This window comes from Oncorhynchus tshawytscha, unplaced genomic scaffold (assembly GCF_018296145.1).
Source record: "Oncorhynchus tshawytscha isolate Ot180627B unplaced genomic scaffold, Otsh_v2.0 Un_scaffold_2590_pilon_pilon, whole genome shotgun sequence".
NCBI lineage: Eukaryota > Metazoa > Chordata > Actinopteri > Salmoniformes > Salmonidae > Oncorhynchus > Oncorhynchus tshawytscha.
This window is the reverse complement of record NW_024609800.1, coordinates 265,434-289,587: the sequence shown is the minus strand read 5'-3', so window position 1 is coordinate 289,587 and position 24,154 is coordinate 265,434. Positions and strand designations below refer to the sequence as shown.

Sequence of the window (24,154 nt, the reverse complement as noted above, 5' to 3'; positions counted from 1 at the left end):
ACACACACACACACACACACAGCACAGCAAGCATGCTAACAGAGCACCCAACAGAGAGAACTAGCATGCTAACAGAGCACCCAACAGACAGCTAGTATGCTAACAGAGCACCCAACAGAGAGCTAGCATGCCAACAGAGCACCCAACAGAGAGCTAGCATGCTAACAGAGCACCCAACAGAGAGGTAGTATGCTAACAGAGCACCCACAGAGAACTAGCATGCTAACAGAGCACCCACAGAGAACTAGCATGCTAACAGAGCACCCAACAGACAGCTAGTATGCTAACAGAGCATCCAACAGAGAGCTAGTATGCTAACAGAGCACCCAGCAGAGAGGTAGTATGCTAGGAGAGCACCCAGCAGAGAGGTAGTATGCTAACAGAGCACCTGTCCCTGTCTGTCTCTGCCTGACCCCTACCCTCTAAAGGACAGTCCCTGTCTGACCCCTAAAGGGCTGTCCCTGCCTGACGCCTACCCTCTAAAGGACAGTCCCTGTCTGACCCCTAAAGGACTGTCCCTGCCTACCCTCTAAAGGACTGTCCCTGCCTACCCTCTAAAGGACTGTCCCTGCCTGACCCCTACCCTCTAAAGGACAGTCCTTGTCTGACCCCTAAAGGACTATCCCTGCCTACTCTCTAAAGGACTGTCCCTGCCTGACCCCTACCCTCTAAAGGACAGTCCCTGTCTGACCCCTAAAGGAGTGTCCCTGCCTAACCCCTAAAGGACTGTCGCTGCCTAACCCCTAAAGGGCTGTCCCTGCCTGACCCCTACTGTATAAAGGACTGTCACTGCCTGACCCCTACCCCTAAAGGACTATCCCTGCCTAACCCCTAAAGGGCTGTCCCTGCCTGACCCCTACCGTCTAAAGGACTGTCACTGCCTGACCCCTACCCCCAAAGGACTGTCCCTGCCTAACCCCTAAAGGACTGTCCCTGCCTAACCCCTAAAGGACTATCCCTGCCTAACCCCTAAAGGACTGTCCCTGCCTAACCCCTAAAGGACTATCCCTGCCTAACCCCAAAAGGGCTGTCCCTGCCTAACCCCTAAAGGGCTGTCCCTGCCTGACCCCTACCCTCTAAAGGACTGTCCCTGCCTGACCCCTACCCTCTAAAGGACTGTCCCTGCCTGACCCCTGCCCTCTAAAGGACTGTCCCTGCCTGACCCCTACCCTCTAAAGGACTGGGAGTGAGAGAGAGACAGGTTCAGAACAGTGAAGAGTCTAATATTTCAGGGGAGTGAGAGAGAGAGACAGGTTCAGAACAGTGAAGAGTCTAATATTTCAGGGGAGTGAGAGAGAGAGAGACAGGTTCAGAACAGTGAAGAGTCTAATATTTCAGGGGAGTGAGAGAGAGACAGGTTCAGAACAGTGAAGAGTCTAATATATCAGGGGTGAGAGAGAGACAGGTTCAGAACAGTGAAGAGTCTAGACAGGTTCAGAACAGTGAAGAGTCTAATATTTCAGGGGAGTGAGAGAGAGACAGGTTCAGAACAGTGAAGAGTCTAATATATCAGGGGAGTGAGAGAGAGACAGGTTCAGAACAGTGAAGAGTCTAATATTCAGGGGAGTGAGAGAGAGACAGGTTCAGAACAGTGAAGAGTCTAATATTTCAGGGGAGTTAGAGAGAGACAGGTTCAGAACAGTGAAGAGTCTAATATTTCAGGGGAGTGAGAGAGAGACAGGTTCAGAACAGTGAAGAGTCTAATATTTCAGGGGAGTGAGAGAGAGACAGGTTCAGAACAGTGAAGAGTCTAATATTTCAGGGGAGTGAGAGAGAGACAGGTTCAGAACAGTGAAGAGTCTAATATTTCAGGGGAGTGAGAGAGAGACAGGTTCAGAACAGTGAAGAGTCTAATATTTCAGGGGAGTAAGGGAGAGACAGAGGAATGCTAAAATGGAGTCTATGGGATATTTTAGGAATTCAAACAGGGAGTCTAATATATCAGTGCAGGTTCAGAACAGAAGAGTCTAATGATGACTCACACAATCATATCCCTTCAGAAACCACACAGGCCCTGTGTCTAATGATTTAATATTCCTTCAGGTGAAGATCTAATATATCAGGGGAGTGAGAGAGACAGGTTCAGCTGGACAGTGAAGAGTCTAATATATCAAAGGGAGTAAAACATCTCCATCTAGAGACATTTGAAGAGTCCAATATTTCAGGGCCCGGACACAGGTTCTAACAGTAAGTCTGTTTCTTGGGGAGTGACCAGAACAGTGAAGAGTGAGGATTCAGAACAGTGAAGAGTCAATATTTCAGGGGAGTGGAATTCAGAACAGTTCTCTTGCTTCTGAAGAGTCTTTATCCAGGTTCAGAACAGTCCTAATATTTCAGGGGAGTGAGAGAGAGACAGGTTCAGAACAGTGAAGAGTCTAATATTTCAGGGGAGTGAGAGAGAGAGAGACAGGTTCAGAACAGTGAAGAGTCTAATATTTCAGGGGAGTGAGAGAGAGAGACAGGTTCAGAACAGTGAAGAGTCTAATATTTCAGGGGAGTGAGAGAGAGACAGGTTCAGAACAGTGAAGAGTCTAATATTTCAGGGGAAACTAGAACAGTGAAGAGTCTAATATACTCAGGGGAGTGAGAGAGAGACAGGTTCAGAACAGTGAAGAGTCTAATATTTCAGGGGAGAGAGAGAGACAGGTTCAGAACAGTGAAGAGTCTAATATTTCACTGAGAGAGAGAGACAGGTTCAGAACAGTGAAGAGTCTAATATTTCAGGGGAGTTAGAGAACAGGTTCAGAACAGTGAAGAGTCTAATATTTCAGGGGAGTGAGAAACACCAGAGACAGGCTGGCCAGTGAAGAGTCTAATATTTCAGGGGAGTCCATCTCTTCAGAACAGTGAAGAGTCTAATATTTCAGGGGAGTAAGGGAGAGACAGAGGAATGCTAAAATAGGGAGCCTGATGGGAGTGATTTTAGGAATTCAAAGGGGGAGTGGTGCTTAGGACAGAATTGATGACTCACACAATCATATCCCTACAGAAACCACACAGGCCCTGTGTGAATGATTTAATTCCTGGAAATATTGGCTGATTAGAAACATCTCCATCTAAAGACATTTGGTCCACTCAGGGCCCAGACACAGCTAACCTCCCTAGTTGTTTCTTGTGACCCATTGAGGATGACAGCACCGATTGGAATACAGTTCTCTTGCTCTGTCTTTATCCCTCCCTCTCCCACCACACAGAGCCTGGGACCTCCACAAAGGTCTAACACACACAGACCGTCGGCCCTCCTTCCAAACTACTAATTACTGACTGTGGACGGTTCAACCGCGAGTCAACAACAACTGCCTCACCAGCCCCAGAGGGAACCCATATGCAGCTGCTTCAAACACCAGCAGGCTGGCCCAGCAGCCTCAGCCTGTTCCATCTCTCTGGGTAGAAAGCAGAAAGCCAGCAGGCTGGCCCAGCAGCCTCAGCCTGTTTCATCTCTCTGGGTAGAAAGCAGAAAGCCAGCAGGCTGGCCCAGCAGCCTCAGCCTGTTCCATCTCTCTGGGTAGAAAGCAGAAAGCCAGCAGGCTGGCCCAGCAGCCTCAGCCTGTTCCATCTCTCTGGGTAGAAAGCAGAAAGCCAGCAGGCTGGCCCAGCAGCCTCAGCCTGTTTCATCTCTCTGGGTAGAAAGCAGAAAGCCAGCAGGCTGGCCCAGCAGCCTCAGCCTGTTCCATCTCTCTGGGTAGAAAGCAGAAAGCCAGCAGGCTGGCCCAGCAGCCTCAGCCTGTTCCATCTCTCTGGGTAGAAAGCAGAAAGCCAGCAGGCTGGCCCAGCAGCCTCAGCCTGTTTCATCTCTCTGGGTAGAAAGCAGAAAGCCAGCAGGCTGGCCCAGCAGCCTCAGCCTGTTCCATCTCTCTGGGTAGAAAGCAGAAAGCCAGCAGGCTGGCCCAGCAGCCTCAGCCTGTTTCATCTCTCTGGGTAGAAAGCAGAAAGCCAGCAGGCTGGCCCAGCAGCCTCAGCCTGTTCCATCTCTCTGGGTAGAAAGCAGAAAGCCAGCAGGCTGGCCCAGCAGCCTCAGCCTGTTTCATCTCTCTGGGTAGAAAGCAGAAAGCCAGCAGGCTGGCCCAGCAGCCTCAGCCTGTTTCCATCTCTCTGGGTAGAAAGCAGAAAGCCAGCAGGAATTCTTGTGGGCAGAGAAAGACTTAGACTGTGACTGGGACTAGTACAGCTTCAAACACTTAAACATAGGAACAGGACATCTGGTAGAAATGGAATGTGTGTGAGAGAGAGATAAACCAGGTTTGAGTGGAAAGATGGTGGAGGGATGAATGATGGAGAAACAGAGGGAGGGAAGGATGGATGGAGAAACAGAGGGAGGGAAGGATGGATGGAGAAACAGAGGGAGGGAAGGATGGATGGAGAAACAGAGGGAGAGAAGGATGGATGGAGAAACAGAGGGAGGGAAGGATGGATGAGAGGAAGGAGAAAGAAAGTGATGGAGGGAGTTAAGGGAGAGAAGGAGGAAGACAGAGAGAGAGAGTGAGGTGATATTTACATAGGAGACATTATCCCAGTGATAGCTGCAGGTGGTTGTGATCAGGCAGGAGGAGAGCATGAGACCAAGACTCATGACAACAGCACGTAGAACACAGTGAACGCTTCACAAATCAATCTATTATTGGCTGCATAAAATCACCATAACGAGTGAGTGTGCACTGCCTGTGTGTGTGTGCGGGTGTGTATGTGCGGATGTGTATATGTGCGGATGTGTGTATGTGCGGATGTGTGTATGCATGTGTGTGCCTGAATGAGTATGTGTTTGTGTGTGTTAAGGTTAGTTTTTTACAGCACTGAAAATCATACTGTTGGTATTTCGAAATACCCCGGTATACGGTGTGTGTGTGTGTGTGTGTGTGTGTGTGTGTGTGTGTGTGTGTGTAGTCATGATGGTACAGCAAGCTGAGAGCCCAGCTGTGAGGTGAGCAGTACTGACCTGTTGTCTAATCATCCTGTTCCTGGGTCTGCTGTGTCTGTATTGTATAAGACAGGCCTGTTAAAACCCATCCATCCACAGTCACAGTCAGTGAGACAACAAGCCAGACCACAGCCTCTCATCACCTGGGACAGAACCACTGACTGTCCTGCTACTCCTCTCCTCCTGCTCTTCTCGGGGTTGATTAAGCCAACAACTCATACACACAGTGGAGGAGGTGGTGGTGAATGGTGGTGGGGTCCTTCCACCAAATGAGTCCCTTTTGCATCCCTTTGATATTTGAAGTAGAAAATCTGCACCAATATTGAATTTGAAAAGCCACTTCTATTAAGTGCCCTTTAATATAGGCTACATGGAAAATTCAACAACTCAGATTTTCATGTCAATAAATACTTGCTAAAGTGCCCAAATTCAGCATTTTGACATGTTCCTCTGTGTCCCTCTGTGCCCCTCTGTGTCCCTCTGTGTCCCTCTGTGCCCCTCTGTGCCCCTCTGTGTCCCTCTGTGTCCCTCTGTGCCCATCTGTGTCCCTCTGTGTTCCTTTGTGTCCCTCTGTGTCCCTCTGTGTCCCTCTCTGTGTCCCTCTGTGTCCCTCTGTGTCCCTCTGTGTTCCTTTGTGCCCCTCTGTGTCCCTCTGTGCCCCTCTGCCCCTCTCTGTGTTCCTTTGTGCCCCTCTGTGTCCCTCTGTGCCCCTGTGTTCCTCTGTGTCCCTCTGTGCCCCTCTCCCTCTGTGCCCCTCTGTGTCCCTCTGTGTCCCTCTGTGTCCCTCTGTGTCCCTCTGTGTCCCTCTGTGTCCCTCTCTGTGTCCCTCTGTGTCCCCCCTGTGTCCCTCCTCTGTGTCCCTCTGTGTCCCTCTGTGTCCCTCTGTGTCTCTCTGCCCCTCTGTGTTCTCCCCTCTGTGTCCCTCTGTGTCCCTCTGTGTGCCCCTCTGTGTCCCTCTGTGTCCCTCTGTGTCCCTCTGTGTCCCTCTGTGTCCCTCTGTGTCCCTCTCTGTGTCCCTCTGTGCTGTGTTCCCTCTGTGTCCCTTTGTGTCCCTGTGTCCCTCTGTGTGCCCCTCTGTGTCCCCTCTCTGTGTTCCCTCTGTGTCCCCCCTCTGTGTCTCTGTGTCCCTCTGTGTCCCTCTGTGCCCATCTGTGTCTCTCTGTGTCCCTCTGTGTCCTTGTGTCCCCTCTGTGTCCCTCTGTGCCCCTCTGTGTTCCTTGTGCCCCTCTGTGTCCCTCTGTGTCCCTCTGTGTCCCCTCTGTGTTCCCTCTGTGTCCCTCTGTGTCCCTCTGTGTCTGTGTTCCTCTGTGCCCCTCTGTGTCCTCTGTGCCCCTCTGTGTGTCCCTCTGTGTCTCTCTGTGCCCCTGTGTCTCTCTGTGTCCCTCTGTGCCCCTCTGTGTCCCTCTGTGCCCCTCTGTGTTCCTTTGTGCCCCTCTGTGTCCCTTCTGTGTCCCTCTGTGCCCATCTGTGTCCCTCTGTGTCTCTCTGTGTCCCTCTGTGCCCCTCTGTGTCCCTCTGTGTCTGTGCCCCTCTGTGCCCCTCTGTGTCTCTATGTGCCCCTCTGTGCCCCTCTGTGTCTCTATGTGTCCCTCTGTGCCCCTCTGTGCCTCTCTGTGTCCCTCTGTGCCCCTCTGTGTCTCTCTGTGTCCCTCTGTGACTCTCTGTGTCCCCTCTGTGCCCCTCTGTGTCCCTCTGTGCCCCTCTGTGCCTCTCTGTGTCTCTCTGTGTCCTCTCTGTGTCTCTCTGTGTCCCTCTGTGCCCCTCTGTGTCCCTCTGTGTCCCTCTGTGTCCCCTCTGTGTCCCTCTGTGTCCCTCTGTGTCCCTCTGTGTCCCTCTGTGTCCCTCTGTGTCCCTCTGTGTCTCTCTGTGTCCCTCTGTGTCCCTCTGTGTCTCTCTGTGTCCCTCTGTGTCCCTCTGTGTCCCTCTGTGTCTCTCTGTGTCTCTCTGTGTCTGTCTGTGCCCCTCTGTGCCCCTCTGTGTCTCTCTGTGTCCCTCTGTGACTTCTAGGAAGATTTAACCCACGTTTTCACCATCACTGTAAAGCACTAGTCATTTCTGAAGATTTTCTGAAGAACTCTCGTTTTACTGTTCAACTATTCCTTTAAAAATGTGTTTTTAATAAACATTGAACAATAGTGTAATCATAGTGTAAAACCAGGTGAGCTGCTTCTCTTTTTGGCCATTTTCTGATGTTTTGGAAACTGAGTCGAGCATAAAACGTCACCCCTGTTCCCCATACTGTAGATACACAGGCTGGAAATGGTTAATACATTAAAAAAGGTTTGCATTCAATTTCTCCTCCCTGTTGCACACAACATACTTCCATTACCCCATTATAAGGGGATTTATGGCTGATTTAAGACATCTTCAACCCTGTTACGGTCAACCCCTGTTACGGTCAACCCCTGTTACGGTCAACCCTGTTACGGTCAACCCCTGTTACGGTCAACCCTGTTACGGTCAACCCCTGTTACGGTCAACCCCTGTTACGGTCAACCCTGTTACGGTCAACCCTGTTACGGGCAACCCTGTTACGGTCAACCCCTGTTACGGTCAACCCTGTTACGGTCAACGCCTGTTACGGTCAACCCTGTTACGGTCAACCCTGTTACAGTCAACCCTGTTACGGTCAACCCTGTTACGGTCAACCCTGTTATGGTCAACCCCATGTTACGGTCAACCCCTTTACGGTCAACCCTCTTACGGTCAACCCTCTTACGGTCAACCCCTGTTACGGTCAACCCTCTTACGGTCAACCCTCCCACGGTCAACCCTCTTACGGTCAACCCTCCCACGGTCAACCCTCTCACAGTCAACCCTCTCACAGTTAACCCTGTTACGGTCAACCCATGTTACGGTCAACCCTCCTGTTACGGTCAACCCTCCTACGGTCAACCCTCTCACAGTCAACCCTGTTACATTATTGGGTACTTACTATAGTCATGTTTTTATTGAACCTCTTAAGATGGGAAACATGTTTTTATTAAGTTGAACATGTGCTCTTTATGACAGAATGTTACAATTAGGTGTAAATACTACCCACACTACCCAAAAGGGACTCATTTGGTGGACCGATCCAGTAGCACATTGTTAATATAATCACCCAGCTTTATACCTACTTGCCTCCGATCCTCCTGGAGCCTCATGGCCCTTACGACTGCTACCATGTCCCTTCCTTACAGCCTTTATGTTATCCTAGTACGCCACAGGTTCATAGCCCTGTGCTGTTGATGTGAACACTGTGTACGTGCTGCAGGCTCCAGGACTCATGATGGGCCAGGTGATCATCTAATTCTCCCCTGCAGGGCCAGCCTGACCCAATCACTGGGTCTCTCCATAACATAAGAGAGAGAGAGAGAGAGAGAGAGCGAAAAAGGGCAGCTGGTCTCACACTCTGACGCACAACAGCGACCTGAGGCCGGCAGGCAGGCAGGCCTGGTGTGTGTGTGTGTGGTTAGATGTTTCAGCAGATACACACGGCACCCTCAGAGGTCTGGAGCAGCATTGATAACATTAGCCTGCTGATTCCCTGTATGGTGTTCTGAGTCAGTCTCCACTCTACAGTCAATGGATCAGTCTCCACTCTACAGTCAATGGATCAGTCTCCACTCTACAGTCAATGGATCAGTCTCCACTCTACAGTCAATGGATCAGTCTCCACTCTACAGTCAATGGATCAGTCTCCACTCTACAGTCAGTCTCCACTCTACAGTCAATGGATCAATGGACTCTACAGTCTCTCACTCTACAGTCAATGGATCAGTCTCCACTCTACAGTCAATGGATCAGTCTCCACTCTACAGTCAATGGATCAGTCTCCACTCTACAGTCAATGGATCAGTCTCCACTCTACAGTCAATGGATCAGTCTCTCCACTCTACAGTCAGGATCAATCTACAGATCAGTCTCCACTCTACAGTCAATGGATCAGTCTCCACTCTACAGTCAATGGATCACTCTCCACTCTACAGTCAATGGATCAGCCTCCAATCTACAGTCAATGGATCAGTCTCCACTCTACAGTCAATGGATCGGTCTCCACTCTACAGTCAATGGATCAATGGATCAGTCTACACTCTACAGTCAATGGATCAGTCTCCACTCTACAGTCAATGGATCAGTCTCCACTCTACAGTCAATGGATCAGCCTCCACTCTACAGTCAATGGATCAGTCTCCACTCTACAGTCAATGGATCAGTCTCCACTCTACAGTCAATGGATCAATGTCTCCACTCTACAGTCAATGGATCAGTCTCCACTCTACAGTCAATGGATCAGTCTCCACTCTACAGTCAATGGATCAGTCTCCACTCTACAGTCAATGGATCAGTCTCCACTCTACAGTCAATGGATCAGTCTCCACTCTACAGTCAATGGATCAGCCTCCACTCTACAATCAATGGACGTTCCAAAATGTCTGACCTGCTGTTAGCTGCCACTGAACCAGAACTGAACAGTTTCTGGGCCTGCTGCTACAAAACAACACTCACTCACTCAGAGGAGAGCAGAGGAGATGGAGCCATAGAGAGCCTGAGAGGGGCCACACACAGATACAGGGAAACAGATTCACAAAGCAAATGTGCATCGGCCCAATGTGGGCAGCTTACATCATGCCAATTGTGGACGTTTGCTGGGAAAAGAAGGGCTTATTTCAAGCAAAGTGAGGGCTGCCCTCACCAGATATGGGCTGCCCACACTGGACCAGATTCAGATTCACATCAACTGTATTATCCCACCAGGGGAAAAGTCATTTGGTCATGTGTTTTAAAAAAACTACATTAAACATGAAAACACAGAAACTACAACAAATAATTCATTCAAAGTGCTATAGCTACACATTTAAAGTGAAAGTGCAATATGGCTGTTGGAATAAAGAGTCCCCATATCTATCTGTTTTCATTTTCTTTTGAAGAAGAAGTCTCTTTTCCCTTGTCGGGCTGCTGCTGTGACTGAGTTTTGAGTGAAGGGGATGGGTACTGCCCTGTAAAATGCTTTCACGTTTTAGGAGGGTGAGTTTTGTGTACAGATTGGTGGCTGATTCGTGATCTATACCAATTGTAATTCCCGCAGTCTATAATCAAGCGCTGAAGCTTGACTTGGTCTTGAACTCGCATGTTTCCAAACACGCATATCAGACCAAAGGACAGCACACACTGCAGGACAGATTTATGGAACATTTGTAAGATATGGCGATCGACATTAAAATGGTTCAGTTTGCGTTAAAAAAATCTTCTCTGTTGCAATTTCTTTATCTTTGCAAAGGCACAGTCATTGAATTTCAGTTTATTGTCTATTCCGATTCCAAGGTACTTCTATGTGGTCACTCTATCGACTGATTCCCCGTTAATCTTTTTCGGGAGTAGTGGAGTTTTGTTCCTTCTGAAATCAATCTCCAGCTCTTTTGTTTTCTTAACGTTTATTTCAAGAAAGTTATCTGCACACCACTGGATGAATTGAGCCATTTCTCTGACAAAACCTTGACGAGAGGCTTGGTCTGGGTGGAGGAAACCCACAACAGCAGTGTTATCTGCATATTTAAAAACATGTGGGCTGCGTCAGAGGCTTGGTCTGGGTGGAGGAAACCCACAACAGCAGTGTTATCTGCATATTTAAAAAACATGTGGGCTACGTCAGAGGCTTGACAATCGTTTGTGTACAGCGTGTACCGTATCGGTTAAAGTACGCAACCTTGAGGGGCTCCCGTATTCACCGTTCTAGATGTAGAGATGTAGAGTTAAACTTCACTTGTTGAGTACGGTTCACAAGGAATCTATTAATCCACTTGATCAGTAGAGAGTTGACCAATGCCTTGGAGGCGATGAGCAACCGGCATCGGCCCACTGTGGGAAGCTTACGTGAGGCCAATATTTTAGCTTACGTTTTGGGCCAATATGAACATGTTTGCTGGGTGACATCCAGCCAAACCTAGATGGTCGGAGCCACACCCTCAGTGCATAGGGCTCTGGTCAAGAGTAATGCACTATCAAATCCAATCCAATTTGAATACAACAGGTATTTGAATACAACCTTACTGTGAAATGCTTTACTTACAAGCCCTTAACCAACAATGCAGTTAAGAAAAATATTTACTAATAAACTAAAGTAAAAAATAAAAGCAACAATAAAATAACAATAATGAGGCTATCTACAGGGGGTACTGGTACTGAGTAAATGTGCAGGGGTGCAGGTTAGTTGAGGTAATATGTACATGGAGGTAGGGGTAAAGTTACTATGCATAGATAATAGATAATAAACAGCGAGTAGCAGCAGTATAAAGAAAAATGGGGGTCAATGCAAATAGTCCAGGTAGCCATTTGGTTAGCTGTTAAGAAGCCTTTTGGACCTAGACTTGGCGCTCCAGTACTACTTTCCGTGCGGTAGCAGAGAGAACAGTCTATGACTAAGGTGGCTAGAATCTTTGGCAATTTCTAGGGTCTTCCTCTGACACGGTGATGCAACCAGTGCTCTCATTGGTGCAGCTGTAGAACTTTTTGAGGATCTGAGGACCCATGCCAAATATTTTCAGTCTCCTGAGGTGAAATAGGATGCCATTTGGGACGGGCTCCTTTACTTCCTCTCAATGGAGTTATAGCTGTGTTTTTCCTAGTTATAGGCAATAACTGGTCAGCGTCTCAAATGTCAGCCTATTTACCATGTAGTGCACTACTTTTGACCAGGGCCCATAGTCAAAAGTAGTCAAAAGTAGTGCACTACATGGTAAACAGTGTACCATTTGGGATGCAACCGTGGCCCTACACATGGGTCATTAATAATATTGGGGATGCTTCTTGGCTAGGGCTAGGGCTGGAGCTGGAACTGGGGCTGCTGCACAGACCATCAAAGAACATCATTAAAAAGCATGAATGGATGAAAGAGAATGAATGGCCCTAAACTGTTATTTTACACAAAGCCCTCCTACTGTAACTTCTGCCAAGGAAACAGACACACAGACATCACATTAGCCCAGGGGTTCAACAACGTGTTGGTCCGCGACCACATTTTGATATCCATATGTAATCAACAGCCAATGTTAACTTTCTTCATTGGAGCTATGACAGTCTATTACACATCAGTCTGGCAATACTACTGACAGTATTTACATCTGAAGGAAGTATGGTTTGAAGTGACTGAAATGCATCAGAAAGGTATTGGGAAGTTCAGAAGATTATCAGCCAATGATTTTGTATATTCTGTGTAGAAAAGAACATCATCATAGATGCTGGTCTTTTCCCCTGTCTGATTTAGTGCCTGGTCTTGTCCACTCTGTTCTAATCAGTCCTGCGCAGCTTGTGGTCATTGTAAAGGGAAACAGAGGACCCATACAGTCACTTCAGAAAGTATTCACACCCCTTGACTTTTTCCACATTTTGTTGTGTTCCAGCCTACATTTAAAATTGATTACATGTTTATTTTGTGTCACCGGTCTACACAGAAATACCCCATAATGCCAAAGCGTAATTATGTTTTCAGGGATTTCACCATGAGGCCAATGGTGATTTTAAAACAGTTACAGAGTTGAATGGCTGTGATAGGAGATAACGGAGGCTGGATCAACAACATTGTCGTTACTCCACAATACGAACATAAATGACAGAGTGAAAAGAAAGAAGCCTGTACAGAATAAAACAGATTCCAAAACATGCACTCTCTTTGAAATGAACTTTTGTCCAGAATACAAAGTGTTATGTTTTGGGCCAATCCAACACAACACATCACTGAGTACAACTCTTCATATTTTCAAACATGGTGGTGGCTGCATCGTGTTATGGGTATGCTTGTCATCAGCAAGGACTATGTTTTTTTTGGGGGGGGGGGATAAAAATAAACGGAATGTAGCGAATCACATGCAAAATCCTAGAGAAAAACTTGAGTTCAGTCTTGCTTTCCACCAGACACTGGAAAGCAAATTCACTTTTCAGCAGGACAATTACCTAAAACACAAGGCTAAATCTACACTGGAGTTGCTTACCAAGCTGATATTGAATGTTCCTGAGTGGCCTAGTTACAGTGTTGACTTAAATCGAGTTGAAAATATATGGCAAGACTTGAAAATGTCTGTTTAGCAATGATCAACAACCAACTTGACAGAGCTTGAAGATTTTTTGAAAGATTACTGGGAAAATATTGTACAATCCAGGTGTGCATAGCTTTTTGAGACTTACCCAGAAAGACTCACAACCGCATCTAGCGGCTACCGGAGGTTACTGACAGAGGTCAAATCAGGAGATCCCACATGGGGTCGTGACCTCTAGTTTGGTAAACGCTGCATTAGTCTAAAAAACTGTGTTAAAAAGTCACACAGATCTGACGAGACCCCTAGGAGTATGGGGTGTGTGTCTCGCGAGACAGGTGTGAAAGATACTGTGTGAGTGATGAATCATGCATGAAACTATGCCAAGGTACAAGGTTAGGCAGCCTATACCCTATTTGGTGCACTACTTTTGTCCATGGCCCATTCGGAATAGGGTATCATTTGGGACAAGCTTTAGAGTCTGTGGTCTGTGGGATAATACTTAAAGGAAGATGATCTAGTTGGCTCAGAATTGCATAAGAGGCATTTGAAGAAGAGAAAAGTTTGGAAGAAAGGCTCTTCTATTTAGGGATGCACGATATATCGGTGAACATATCGAAATCGGCCGATATTAGTTTATGATGTTTACGATGTCTAGTTTAACGCCGATGTGCAAAACAGATGTTAAAGCTGAAGTGCAGACCTATATAACGAAGGTACATGACGTAATGACGTCATGTAAAATCTGGCCCTACACGTGCAACACAGCATTCCTAAGTTAGCCCACAATGTCTGCCGTGTGGAACAAGCAGTCAACAAGTCAAGCAGTCATTTGAAAGAGTAAGAACATTTCAGCGAGACAAATCAAAGGCCAAATCCATTAAAGCCAAGATAATGGAATTCATTGCCCTTGACAATCAACCGTTCTCTGTCGTGCGTGATGTTGGCTTTCGCCGACTGGTTGAGCACCGGTACACATTACCAAGTGTGTTATTTTTCAGATGTTGCCCTACCGGAGTTACACAGTAATAGCGTCACTGCTATTAGCTTCACAACATACATACTATGGAACGCCGTTTGGGTCTTTGCGTGTTTAACCTGTTGAGTGTAGGGGGCATTATTTTGATGTTTGGATGAAAAACGTACTCAAATGAAACCGCCTATTTCTCAGGCCCAGAATATGCATATAATTGTCAGATTAGGATAAAAAAAAAAACTTTTTTTTGGGCAAGGAAAATATCGGTATCGGCCAAAAACTGTCATATCGGTGCATCACTACTTGGGTTCCGTGACTATTAAATACAGAGTTGGAGGCGATCTGTTCTCTGGTTGCCTAGGTTACTCCCTCAGATGGGTGACAGGGGAGAAAAGTTGAATAACACCCATACAGACTAGAACAGAACCCACGTCATCAACTACTGATGAAGGAGAGCCTGACAAAGCAAGAGAAAGAGAGGCAGAGAGATACATAGAAGTGAGAGGTGAGAAATAGAGAAGAGAGGGATGGTGATGAAAATGATTTAAAAGCCACTCCTTTCATTTCAACTCTTCTCCTCTGAGTGCAGAGAGAGACAGTCTGTCAGAGGCTAGATCATCTGTCAACAGCTCATGTGTAGGGCACAGAACATTCTCTCCCAAACACGGAGAGAGTAAGTGAATGAGTGACTGTCTGTGTGTGTTTGAGAGAGAGAAAGCGAGAAGGGAGTCATATAGTGCTGAGTGATTCGTGCTTTTTAAGGTCGGTTTTCGGTTTTGATTAGTTGGGTTGAATGCTGTAACAGAATAAACCAATTAAGTCCCATGATGGTAGTTACTGCCCATTGCTGCTTATCACGTATAAACCATCAGTTATTCACTGTAATGATGAGTCGGGAGCAGGTGAAACGGTTTAATAAAACAACAAAACGACACTAACATAAAGCAGAATACCAATACACAAGAACAATACCAACTGGTGAGTGAACATGGGAGAGTGACATATAAAGGGCAGGAAATGATGAAGGTAATGGAGTCCAGGTGTGAATCATAATGTGAATCATAATGATTCACAGGTGCGCGTAATGATGAGTGCCAGGTGTACATAATGATGAATCCCAGGACCGGTGGTTAGAACTCTGGCGACGTCGTACGCCGGAGGGGAGAAGCGGGCGCAGACGTGACATTCACATTACTAAAATATTTCAGTTGTTGTGTATATTGAATTGGTTTTATTTGATGACTTTATTATTTCATTACATGTCCTCATCTCTACAACATCTCTATGCTGTCTGACAAAAATCGCTATTTTAGTAGTTCTTTAAAGTATTTTTTTTATTTTTTTTTATTTCACCTTTATTTAACCAGGTAGGCTAGTTGAGAACAAGTTCTCATTTGCAACTGCGACCTGGCCAAGATAAAGCATAGCAGTGTGAGCAGACAACACAGAGTTACACATGGAGTAAACAATTAACAAGTCAATAACACAGTAGAAAACAAAGGGGGAGTCTATATACATTGTGTGCAAGAGGCATGAGGAGGTAGGCGAATAATTACAATTTAGCAGATTAACACTGGAGTGATAAATGATCAGATGGTCATGTACAGGTAGAGATATTGGAGTGCAAAAGAGCAGAAAAGTAAATAAATAAGTATACTTTATGACTGCTGAATACCAACTATCAATCACTTAGCTCATGTATTTTCAGGTAGAGATACCTCGCAAAGCAACAGATGCTCTCTATATCACTTCACGATCGTGCATTTTCCCGTCTCTTCCGTAGCGGGCATAAAACAAACACAGACCGGACAAGTAGATGCGCAATGGATTATTGTCATTGTAGTTAATTACCACATTTTATGCGCTAAACTATGTGGAATATTGGCCTGTTGGAAACTACGAATCCCTTCTACATCACACAGTTCAGGCTGGATCTGATTTACCTCTAGAGAAACGGTGCAATGTGCACATTGAGCTCACAGAAGAAAAAAAACAAACTAAATGTAATTAAAATAACTGAACCGAGGTCGGTCAAATAGTTGTTTAATAATCAAAAAATAACCAAAATATCTAGAATCACAGCACATACAAAGAGAGGAGAGAAAAGAGAGAGGGAAAACAAGTTCTAGACTCCAGATTCGTTCACCTCACAGCAGAACACCTCAGAGCTAGATTTAATCCTAAAAACACTGACCCAAAAGTTAATGTGTTTCAGGAAGAGTTAGAGACTTTTATCTCCCTCACCAACTTCAAACATCTGCTATCTGAGCAGCTAACCGATCGCTGCAGCAGTACATTTTTTTTTTTTTTATTTTTAATTTTACCTTTATTTAACCAGGCAAGTCAGTTAAGAACACATTCTTATTTTCAATGACGGCCTGGGAACAGTGGGTTAACTGCCTGTTCCTCGGGCAGAACGACAGATTTGTACCTTGTCAGCTCAGGGGTTTGAACTCACAACCTTCCGGTTACTAGTCCAACGCTCTAACCACTAGGCTACCCTGCCGCCCCACATAGTCTATCGGTAAATAGCCCACCCATTTTTACCTACCTCATCCCCATACTGTTTTTATTTATTACTTTTCTGCTCTTTTGCATACCAATATCTCTACCTGTACAAGACCATCTGATCATTTATCACTCCAGTGTTAATCTGCAAAATTGTAATTATTCGCCTACCTCCTCATGCCTTTTGCACACAATGTATATAGACTCCCCTTTTTTTCCTACTGTGTTATTGACTTGTTAATTGTTTACTCCATGTGTAACTCTGTGTTGTCTGTTCACACTGCTATGCTTTATCTTGGCCAGGTCGCAGTTGCAAATGAGAACTTGTTCTCAACTAGCCTACCTGGTTAAATAAAGGTGAAATAAAAAATAAATTAAACATTTAAAAAAGAGCATCTTAACCAACAGGAACATCCAAAACACATTCATCATCATCACATCCCTACATGAATAGAGAATCAAGTATTGAGTATAGTGTCACCCCCGATATACACACACACACACACACACACACACACACACACAACGTCACTTCATATATAGTAGTTACAGCCAGACAGGCTGTGTCTTTAGCGTAAGTTATTTTGATTGTTTTCTGATGAAATTCAGCAGTCTAACCAATAATGCACTGAAATAATGGAAAGGCTGCTTCATTTCTCTCACACACAACAATCAGACTTCACAACATGGTTGGAGACATTTGTTCAATCAGAAGCGTTATTCACGGTCCCAGTGGCTCTACTGTCTATGTGTAAACAGTGTGACTGATCATGGTCTGCTGTCTCCAAGCTGCAGCAGGGAGTCCCTCTCCAGGTTTCAGTCTGCAGTAGGCAATACAGTCAGTCTATCCTCCTCCCTCCTCCTCTCCAGGTTTCAGTATGCAGTAGACAACACAGTCAGTCTATCCTCCTCCCTCCTCCTCTCCAGGTTTCAGTCTGCAGTAGACAACACAGTCAGACTATCCTCCTCCCTCCTCCTCTCCAGGTTTCAGACTGCAGTAGGCAACACTAGTCAGTCTATCCTCCTCCCCCTCCTCCTCTCCAGGTTTCAGACTGCAGTAGACAACAGTCAGTCTATCAGTCAGTCTATCCTCCTCCCTCCTCCTCTCCAGGTTTCAGTCTGCAGTAGGCAACACAGTCAGTCTATCCTCCTCCCTCCTCCTCTCCAGGTTTCAGTATGCAGTAGACAACACAGTCAGTCTATCCTCCTCCCTCCTCCTCTCCAGGTTTCAGTATGCAGTAGACAACACAGTCAGTCTATCCTCCTCCCTCCTCCTCTCCAGGTTTCAGACTGCAGTAGACAACACAGTCAGTCTATCCTCCTCCCTCCTCCTCTCCAGGTTTCAGACTGCAGTAGGCAACACAGTCAGTCTATCCTCCTCCCTCCTCCTCTCCAGGTTTCAGACTGCAGTAGGCAACACAGTCAGTCTATCCTCCTCCCTCCTCCTCTCCAGGTTTCAGACTGCAGTAGGCAACACAGTCAGTCTATCCTCCTCTCTCCTCCACACTGAGAATAGAGACCCCATGGGGAGCCTGCCAGAGGAAGTCAACCCTCAGACACTGCACTGCACAATATACTGTCAAAACAAAGAGACTAGGAGGGCTGGCTAGCTCAGTAATAAGAGACTACGAGCGCTAGCTAGCTAAGTAATATGAGACTATGAGGGCTGGCTAGCTAAGTAATATGAGACCAGGAGGGCTAGCTAACTAAATTATATGAGATTAGGAGGGCTAGCTAGCTAAGTAATATGAGACTATGAGGGCTAGCTAGCTAAGTAATATGAGACCAGGAGGGCTAGCTAGCTAAGTAATATGAGACTATGAGGGCTAGCTAGCTAAGTAATATAAGACTAGGAGGGCTAGCTAGCTAAATTATATGAGACTAGGAGGGCTAGCTAGCTAAGTAATATGAGACCAGGAGGGCTAGCTAGCTAAGTAATAAGAGACTAGGAGGGCTGGCTAGCTAAGTAATATGAGACCAGGAGGGCTAGCTAGCTAAATTATATGAGACTAGGAGGGCTAGCTAGTAATATGATACAACACTGTTGTAGTGGGGTTGATTATTAGGCCTGCGGTGTTTGAAATGAAGTGAGCTTCAGCAACATGACATATTGAGGATTCATATTGTATGCTACATGTTCTTAAAGGATGTGGACAGCATTGTGGACTACCTAATGTAACAAAGACAAAGATCCTTCAGAATCATATACCATCTCATAAAGAAGCATCTGAGCCAGGTCATGACAGATATTGTCGTATAGGCTAAACTCGTATAGGCTAAATGTCGTATGCTGTTAAACTAAATTTGGCAGCATCTCCAATATACATGTCATGGTAAAGCCTAAAGTGATCCGATTAGCATTTTAACTTTACACTCTCTCTCTCTCTGCAGCATTTTGTCTCCGTCTAGATTCAGCCCTACCAGACTAGCAACACTCTGTTTCACACTATGCTCCATGGTCTCCTTGACAACAGAAACCTGCTGGGGCTAGCACTGCAGCTAGGACAGGGGCACCATCCCCCACACACGTGCACATACACAGGTACGCACAGAGACACACACACACACACACACACACACGTGCATATACCCAGATACGCACACGTGTACACACACAGAGGCACATGCACAAACACACACCTCTGAACTGTAAATTATCACGCATAAAAACCCAGCATAAAGAACTGCGGGTAGGCCAACCATAATAATCTGGAAAATGCATGAAAAAACTGGATTACAATCCTTGTGACACATGCTGTGTGCTGCACGCTCCCTGGCCTGGGTAATCCTCTATAATATCACAACACAGAAGGATGGAGGATGCACAGGATTAGTTACAGCTACAGCCGTTGTAGAGTAAAAACCTATGGTGATTTCTGGACCGGAACGAGGCCTTCTTTTAAAGCCATTGTGTAATTGAACTCGGAGTTCTAGCGACCACTCTATTCCAACACAGTGACTATAAACTAACTAACTAACACTAAGGACTGGCTTCTCGGACAGATTAAGCCTGACCATGCTTTTTAGTCCAGGACTAGGTTTAAAGGAGCGTTTCCCAAACTCAGTCCTCGGGATCCCAAGGGCTCCACGTTTTTACATTATTCATCTCATATGCATACTTATATACTGTACTCTATATCATCTACTGCATCCTTATGTAATACATGTATCACTAGCCACTTTAACTATGCCACTTTGTTTACATACTCATCTCATATGTATATACTGCACTCAATAGCATCTATTGTATCTTGCCTATGCCGCTCTGTACCATCACTCATTCATATATCTTATGTACATATTCTTTATCCCCTTACACTTGTGTCTATAAGGTAGTAGTTTTGGAATTGTTAGCTAGATTACTTGTGGTTATTACTGCATTGTCGGAACTAGAAGCACAAGCATTTCGCTACACTCGCACCAACATCTGCTAACCATGTGTATGTGACAAATAAAAATTTGATTTGATTTGATTTGTTTTTTTCCCCTTACACTACACAGCTGATTCAAATGATCAAAGCTAGATGATTAGTTGATTGTTTAAATCAGCTGTGTAGTGTTCGGGTAAAAACCAAAGCATGCATTGAAGAAACGTTTACTTACTGTGCTTGAGTCATGTGTTGGTTGTTCCATGTATTCAATGTGTTTATTGTAAGCTGCTGCGGAAGACTCGTCTCAGATAAATGACTAGAAGGGAAATATAAAGGCTACTGAGCATTTTAGAAGTCTGAGGGGTTTAGACCCTACTGAGGAACTGAACACTGCATCGCCTTAACAATGCAACTGGGTCAGAGGAATCATCAGATAGTGGTGTGTGAACCAACACACAGTAAAGTATCATCAGATGACTCACATAAACTCACACTGGGATAATCACCCCTTACGGACGCGAACGTACACACACACACGCTGCATTGACGGGAGTAGACTGCAAAACCAACCCTAGGCTCACTTCTCAGTCCTCACCTACCTCATCCCCTTTCTGTCTCTGATCCGGTCACACAATCACTCCTTCTGTTGTAGACCTGGAGTCACCATGGGCTATTGGGTTGAGGATTCAGTTTACCAGACAACTCTGTGGTCTATTCATTTCTCTGAGAGCCCATTGTTTTCAAACACATCAGATGACACCTCAGGCCTCTCTGTGGACAGTTCCGTAATGGGCTAAAACTTAGCATACCAACAGTTGAAAAACAGTCATAAAGAAATCCCCTGATTGAGATTCAGGGTATTCTAACCAAATCCAATACCACTTAGGCCGACACATCTACTACAAAGAAAGTCATGGGAACAAAGCCAATCGAACTTGACACAAATGTAGTGAACGGAGACTGTGCAACACCACAACCAAAGTTCCCTCTGGGAAAAATAAAGATAGTCTATTCTATAGAAAAAAAAGCTCCCTTAAAAGGTAAAATGTTTAAAAAAAACACATTTAAGTTAGAGGGAGATAAGTGTTTACTAATTGGTTTATTTTCCTCTGTCTTTATTACTACAAAACATAGAAACACATCATTTTCACATATGTTGATGTTGGGAGTGGTGCTGGAGATGAAGAATATGAAGTAGAATTGTTGTTACATTTCCCTTTAACATAGCCTATAATTCAGCCATTGCTGAATCCTCAACATGGCGTGTGTGAATTTAAATAACTAACTATCCTGACTTATCAAAGAGTTGACAGGACCCTGTACTTTCAAGGGCTGAGGGCTCCAGAGGTTGAATATACACACCAGCTGGGCTGATCTATAAAGGCGTCTCGCTACGGAGGTGCCAGCCAGAGCTAATACATTCAGAGAGAGAGATTCCCTCCTTTATTTCCTCTTCTATCCCCTCTTTTCTCTAACCTCTGAGAAATTCACACCATTCTGTAGTTCTATTCCGTAATCTGTCAGTCCAGGCACCAGACAGTAACAGGTCGTTCCCGGTTTGTCCCACAAACACTTGTGGATAGACAACGTCCATACAACACAGCCTGTGTGTCTGTGGATGGGGCACAGACTGTCCCTGTCTCTGTGCCCCTAATGCTCCCAGGCCATCAGCTAATGTACCCCACCATTGTGTGGAGAGTTGAAAGCTCAATTAGACAAATGTAGTATGATCATGAAACTGACAGCTAGGATACCCCTAGGCTATTTATTTACAAATATACTGAGGATAAGAAAACATGGGCATAACAGTCTCCTTTCTCATGTATTCTGATGTAAAAGACTATCGACTAATGAAAATAGATCCACCTCAGTGAAATGAAACAACAATAATAGCTTCTACTCAGCTCAATTCCAATGCCTTCCAGTTCATTTGTGTATGACATGTCAATACGTTGATAGCAAATCCTTGCTTTTCTGCAGAGTGCAATTCAACAGAAATTATTCACACATAAGCAAACCATTACTGACATACATTCATAATGACACTATACATGAAAAAACTAAATAGATAGTCACAAACAACAAATATTATTGTTGGTAAAAATGTATTTTCAAAGAACAAAGATGCAGTAAAAATTTCAAGGGAGCTTTAGGTCGCAAATAAGGGGAGATTTAGGGAAATTCACAAACCTTCTCCAGCTTTTCAAAGTGCTCCCGCAGGAATTTCATAGGACGCTCAGGCTTGGCGATGCACAGGTTGACAATGCACTCTTTGAGGATCTGCTGGATGTTGTGCTTCTGCACGAACACTTCACAGCCCTTCAGACTCTCGTCTTCTTCCAGATTAGGGGAGGAGGAGGTGGCCATGTTATTTATCTGGTTTATCTGCAGAGAGGGGGAGAGGAGGTTTATCTGCAGAGAGGGGGAGAGGAGGGGTGGTTGAGGAGAGAGGAGATGAAAGGAGAAGAGAAGGAGAGAAGAGGAAGGGAGAAGAGAGGGGAGGTGGTGAGAGGAGAGGTGGAAAGAGGAGAGGAGGGAAGAGCAGGGGAGGTTGAGGACAGAGCAGACACAGGAAGAAGAGGAGAGAAGAGGAAGGGGTGGGGAGGGGGAGATGAGAGGTGGAAAGAGGAGGAGGAGGGGAGAGGGGAAAAGAGGAGAAGATGAGAAGAGTTGAGAAGAGGAGAGGAGGAGTGGAGGGGAGGGAAGAAGAGGAAACGATGAAGAGGAGAAGAGAAGGGGAGAGAGATATAAAGAGAGTGAGAGAAAGAAGAGTAGGGGAGAAGAGGAGAGGTTGTCAGAATGAGGAGAAATATCAGCCCCTGGTTGTTTTTGTATCTGTCTCGGTCAGTTTTTCTTTAAATGTGATAGGGGCTGGATCTCCAAACTACAATAGACAGAGGCCTATTAATTAATAAGGCTTGTTGATGACCACAGACACTTAGCCTACTAGATTATCAAAGCAATACCTTGACATGATCAAATCATACTTCAGTACCTGTTGCAGGTGTAATGCATAGTTACAGTCACACTATCTAGAGGAGCATATTGTTTATTGTCACCTCAATCTATTTCCACCTTTACATAGCCTAGCCCACATCAGCAACACTGTCAAATAAAAGATGCATTCTCAAATCATGTGGTTTTTAAACTATGTAATATCTTCTGACAACAAGGTAGTCTGTAATGGAATAATATGTAAAGAGAGTCAGATTAGGGACAGAGATAGCTATACAAAGCCCCCGCAAATTCACTTCCGCTATTTAAATTACAAGGAAACATCACGGTTGATGTGTTACTGTAGCTAGCCTCTGAAACTAGCTACTATATAGCTGGCTAGCAAGCTTAAAACTAAAACTAAGTAGGCTAAGGTTAGCTAGCTATCATAAACCCATAACCTCCATATTTCCATGGAAGATGACTGTAAGGCAGCTAGCTTATCATTGGCCTCAATGTCTAACATTTAAAATTGGCAAGCTAGCTATTATATCATTTTCTGTGAAAATCAAATGTTTCCTAAGTAGCATTACTAGAGCACCTGTTCTGGTGTTTCCGGGCACGAGTCTGTCTTTCATGTCTCTCACATAAGATGACAACCAAATCACAACCATGGCTAAACAAAAAGCAATATTCAAGCCTAGTTGAATATACTGATAAATACGTCAACACGTTGAGGTTTTGCCAGATAAGATATTCGTTGTGCCATTCAGTTTCTTACCGTTATTTTCCGGGGATGCTCAGAGGTTCTTGGCTACGGATGTTGTTTGCAAGGTAGGCTACTCTGTAGCTAGAGAAGATGCTCTGCCGCTGCTCGGTTGCTTCTTTCGCTGGGGCTCGCTCTGCGTCTGTCTCAATGACGTCAATCTGTCACTTTTTATTCAGCCGCAACGCAACTGAATAAAGAGGCCAGCAACAAGCTTACAATCCTTTCACTCATTTCAAATGTTTAAATAATGATGTGCCGTGGCGTTCCTTATGTGGATGTCCACATCATCGTGTCATGTTCAATACACCAGTTTCATAAGAAGAGGGCAGGTGTTTGTTTGTTTTTCTCAGCAGTATCAGACAGAGAAAAGGTTATCTGACAGACGACACTGACAGACCTGACCTGCTCATGCAGAGAAAGCACCAAATTACAATTTTTTGCGCATTTGTTAAAAGGCTTAGTTATGAGGCTGTGATACAAAGTCCATCATTGGGCTCTGCCAAGTTGTGTTACTGACAGACTTAATAAAATATCATAATCCTAACCTAAAGAAGAATGTGATATGAAAGCACAATATTTCAACTATGTTATACTACAGTTATTATATTGTTATAGTATAAGTGATACTATTTATATTATAAGATATATCTATTTCATCATGATATTCAA

General features: G+C 45.2%; 1 protein-coding gene across 2 annotated transcripts in view; it reads right to left on the bottom strand.

Annotated features, from left to right (window-relative positions):
- Positions 1-23,777, bottom strand: part of prkar1b (protein kinase, cAMP-dependent, regulatory, type I, beta) — a 207,807-nt gene extending 184,030 nt beyond the window's left edge. Inside the window, exons 1-2 of one of the 2 annotated variants that reach the window (XM_042318321.1) lie at positions 23,498-23,777; positions 21,973-22,167 (exon numbers count right to left, since the gene is read on the bottom strand). In XM_042318321.1, coding sequence (XP_042174255.1) covers positions 21,973-22,149 — 177 coding nt within the window. In that variant the 5' untranslated portion in view covers positions 22,150-22,167; positions 23,498-23,777. Of the gene's footprint in view, positions 1-21,972; positions 22,195-23,497 lie in introns of both variants that reach the window. The other variant, XM_042318320.1, reaches the window with a different exon arrangement.
- Positions 23,778-24,154: the final 377 nt, after the last annotated feature.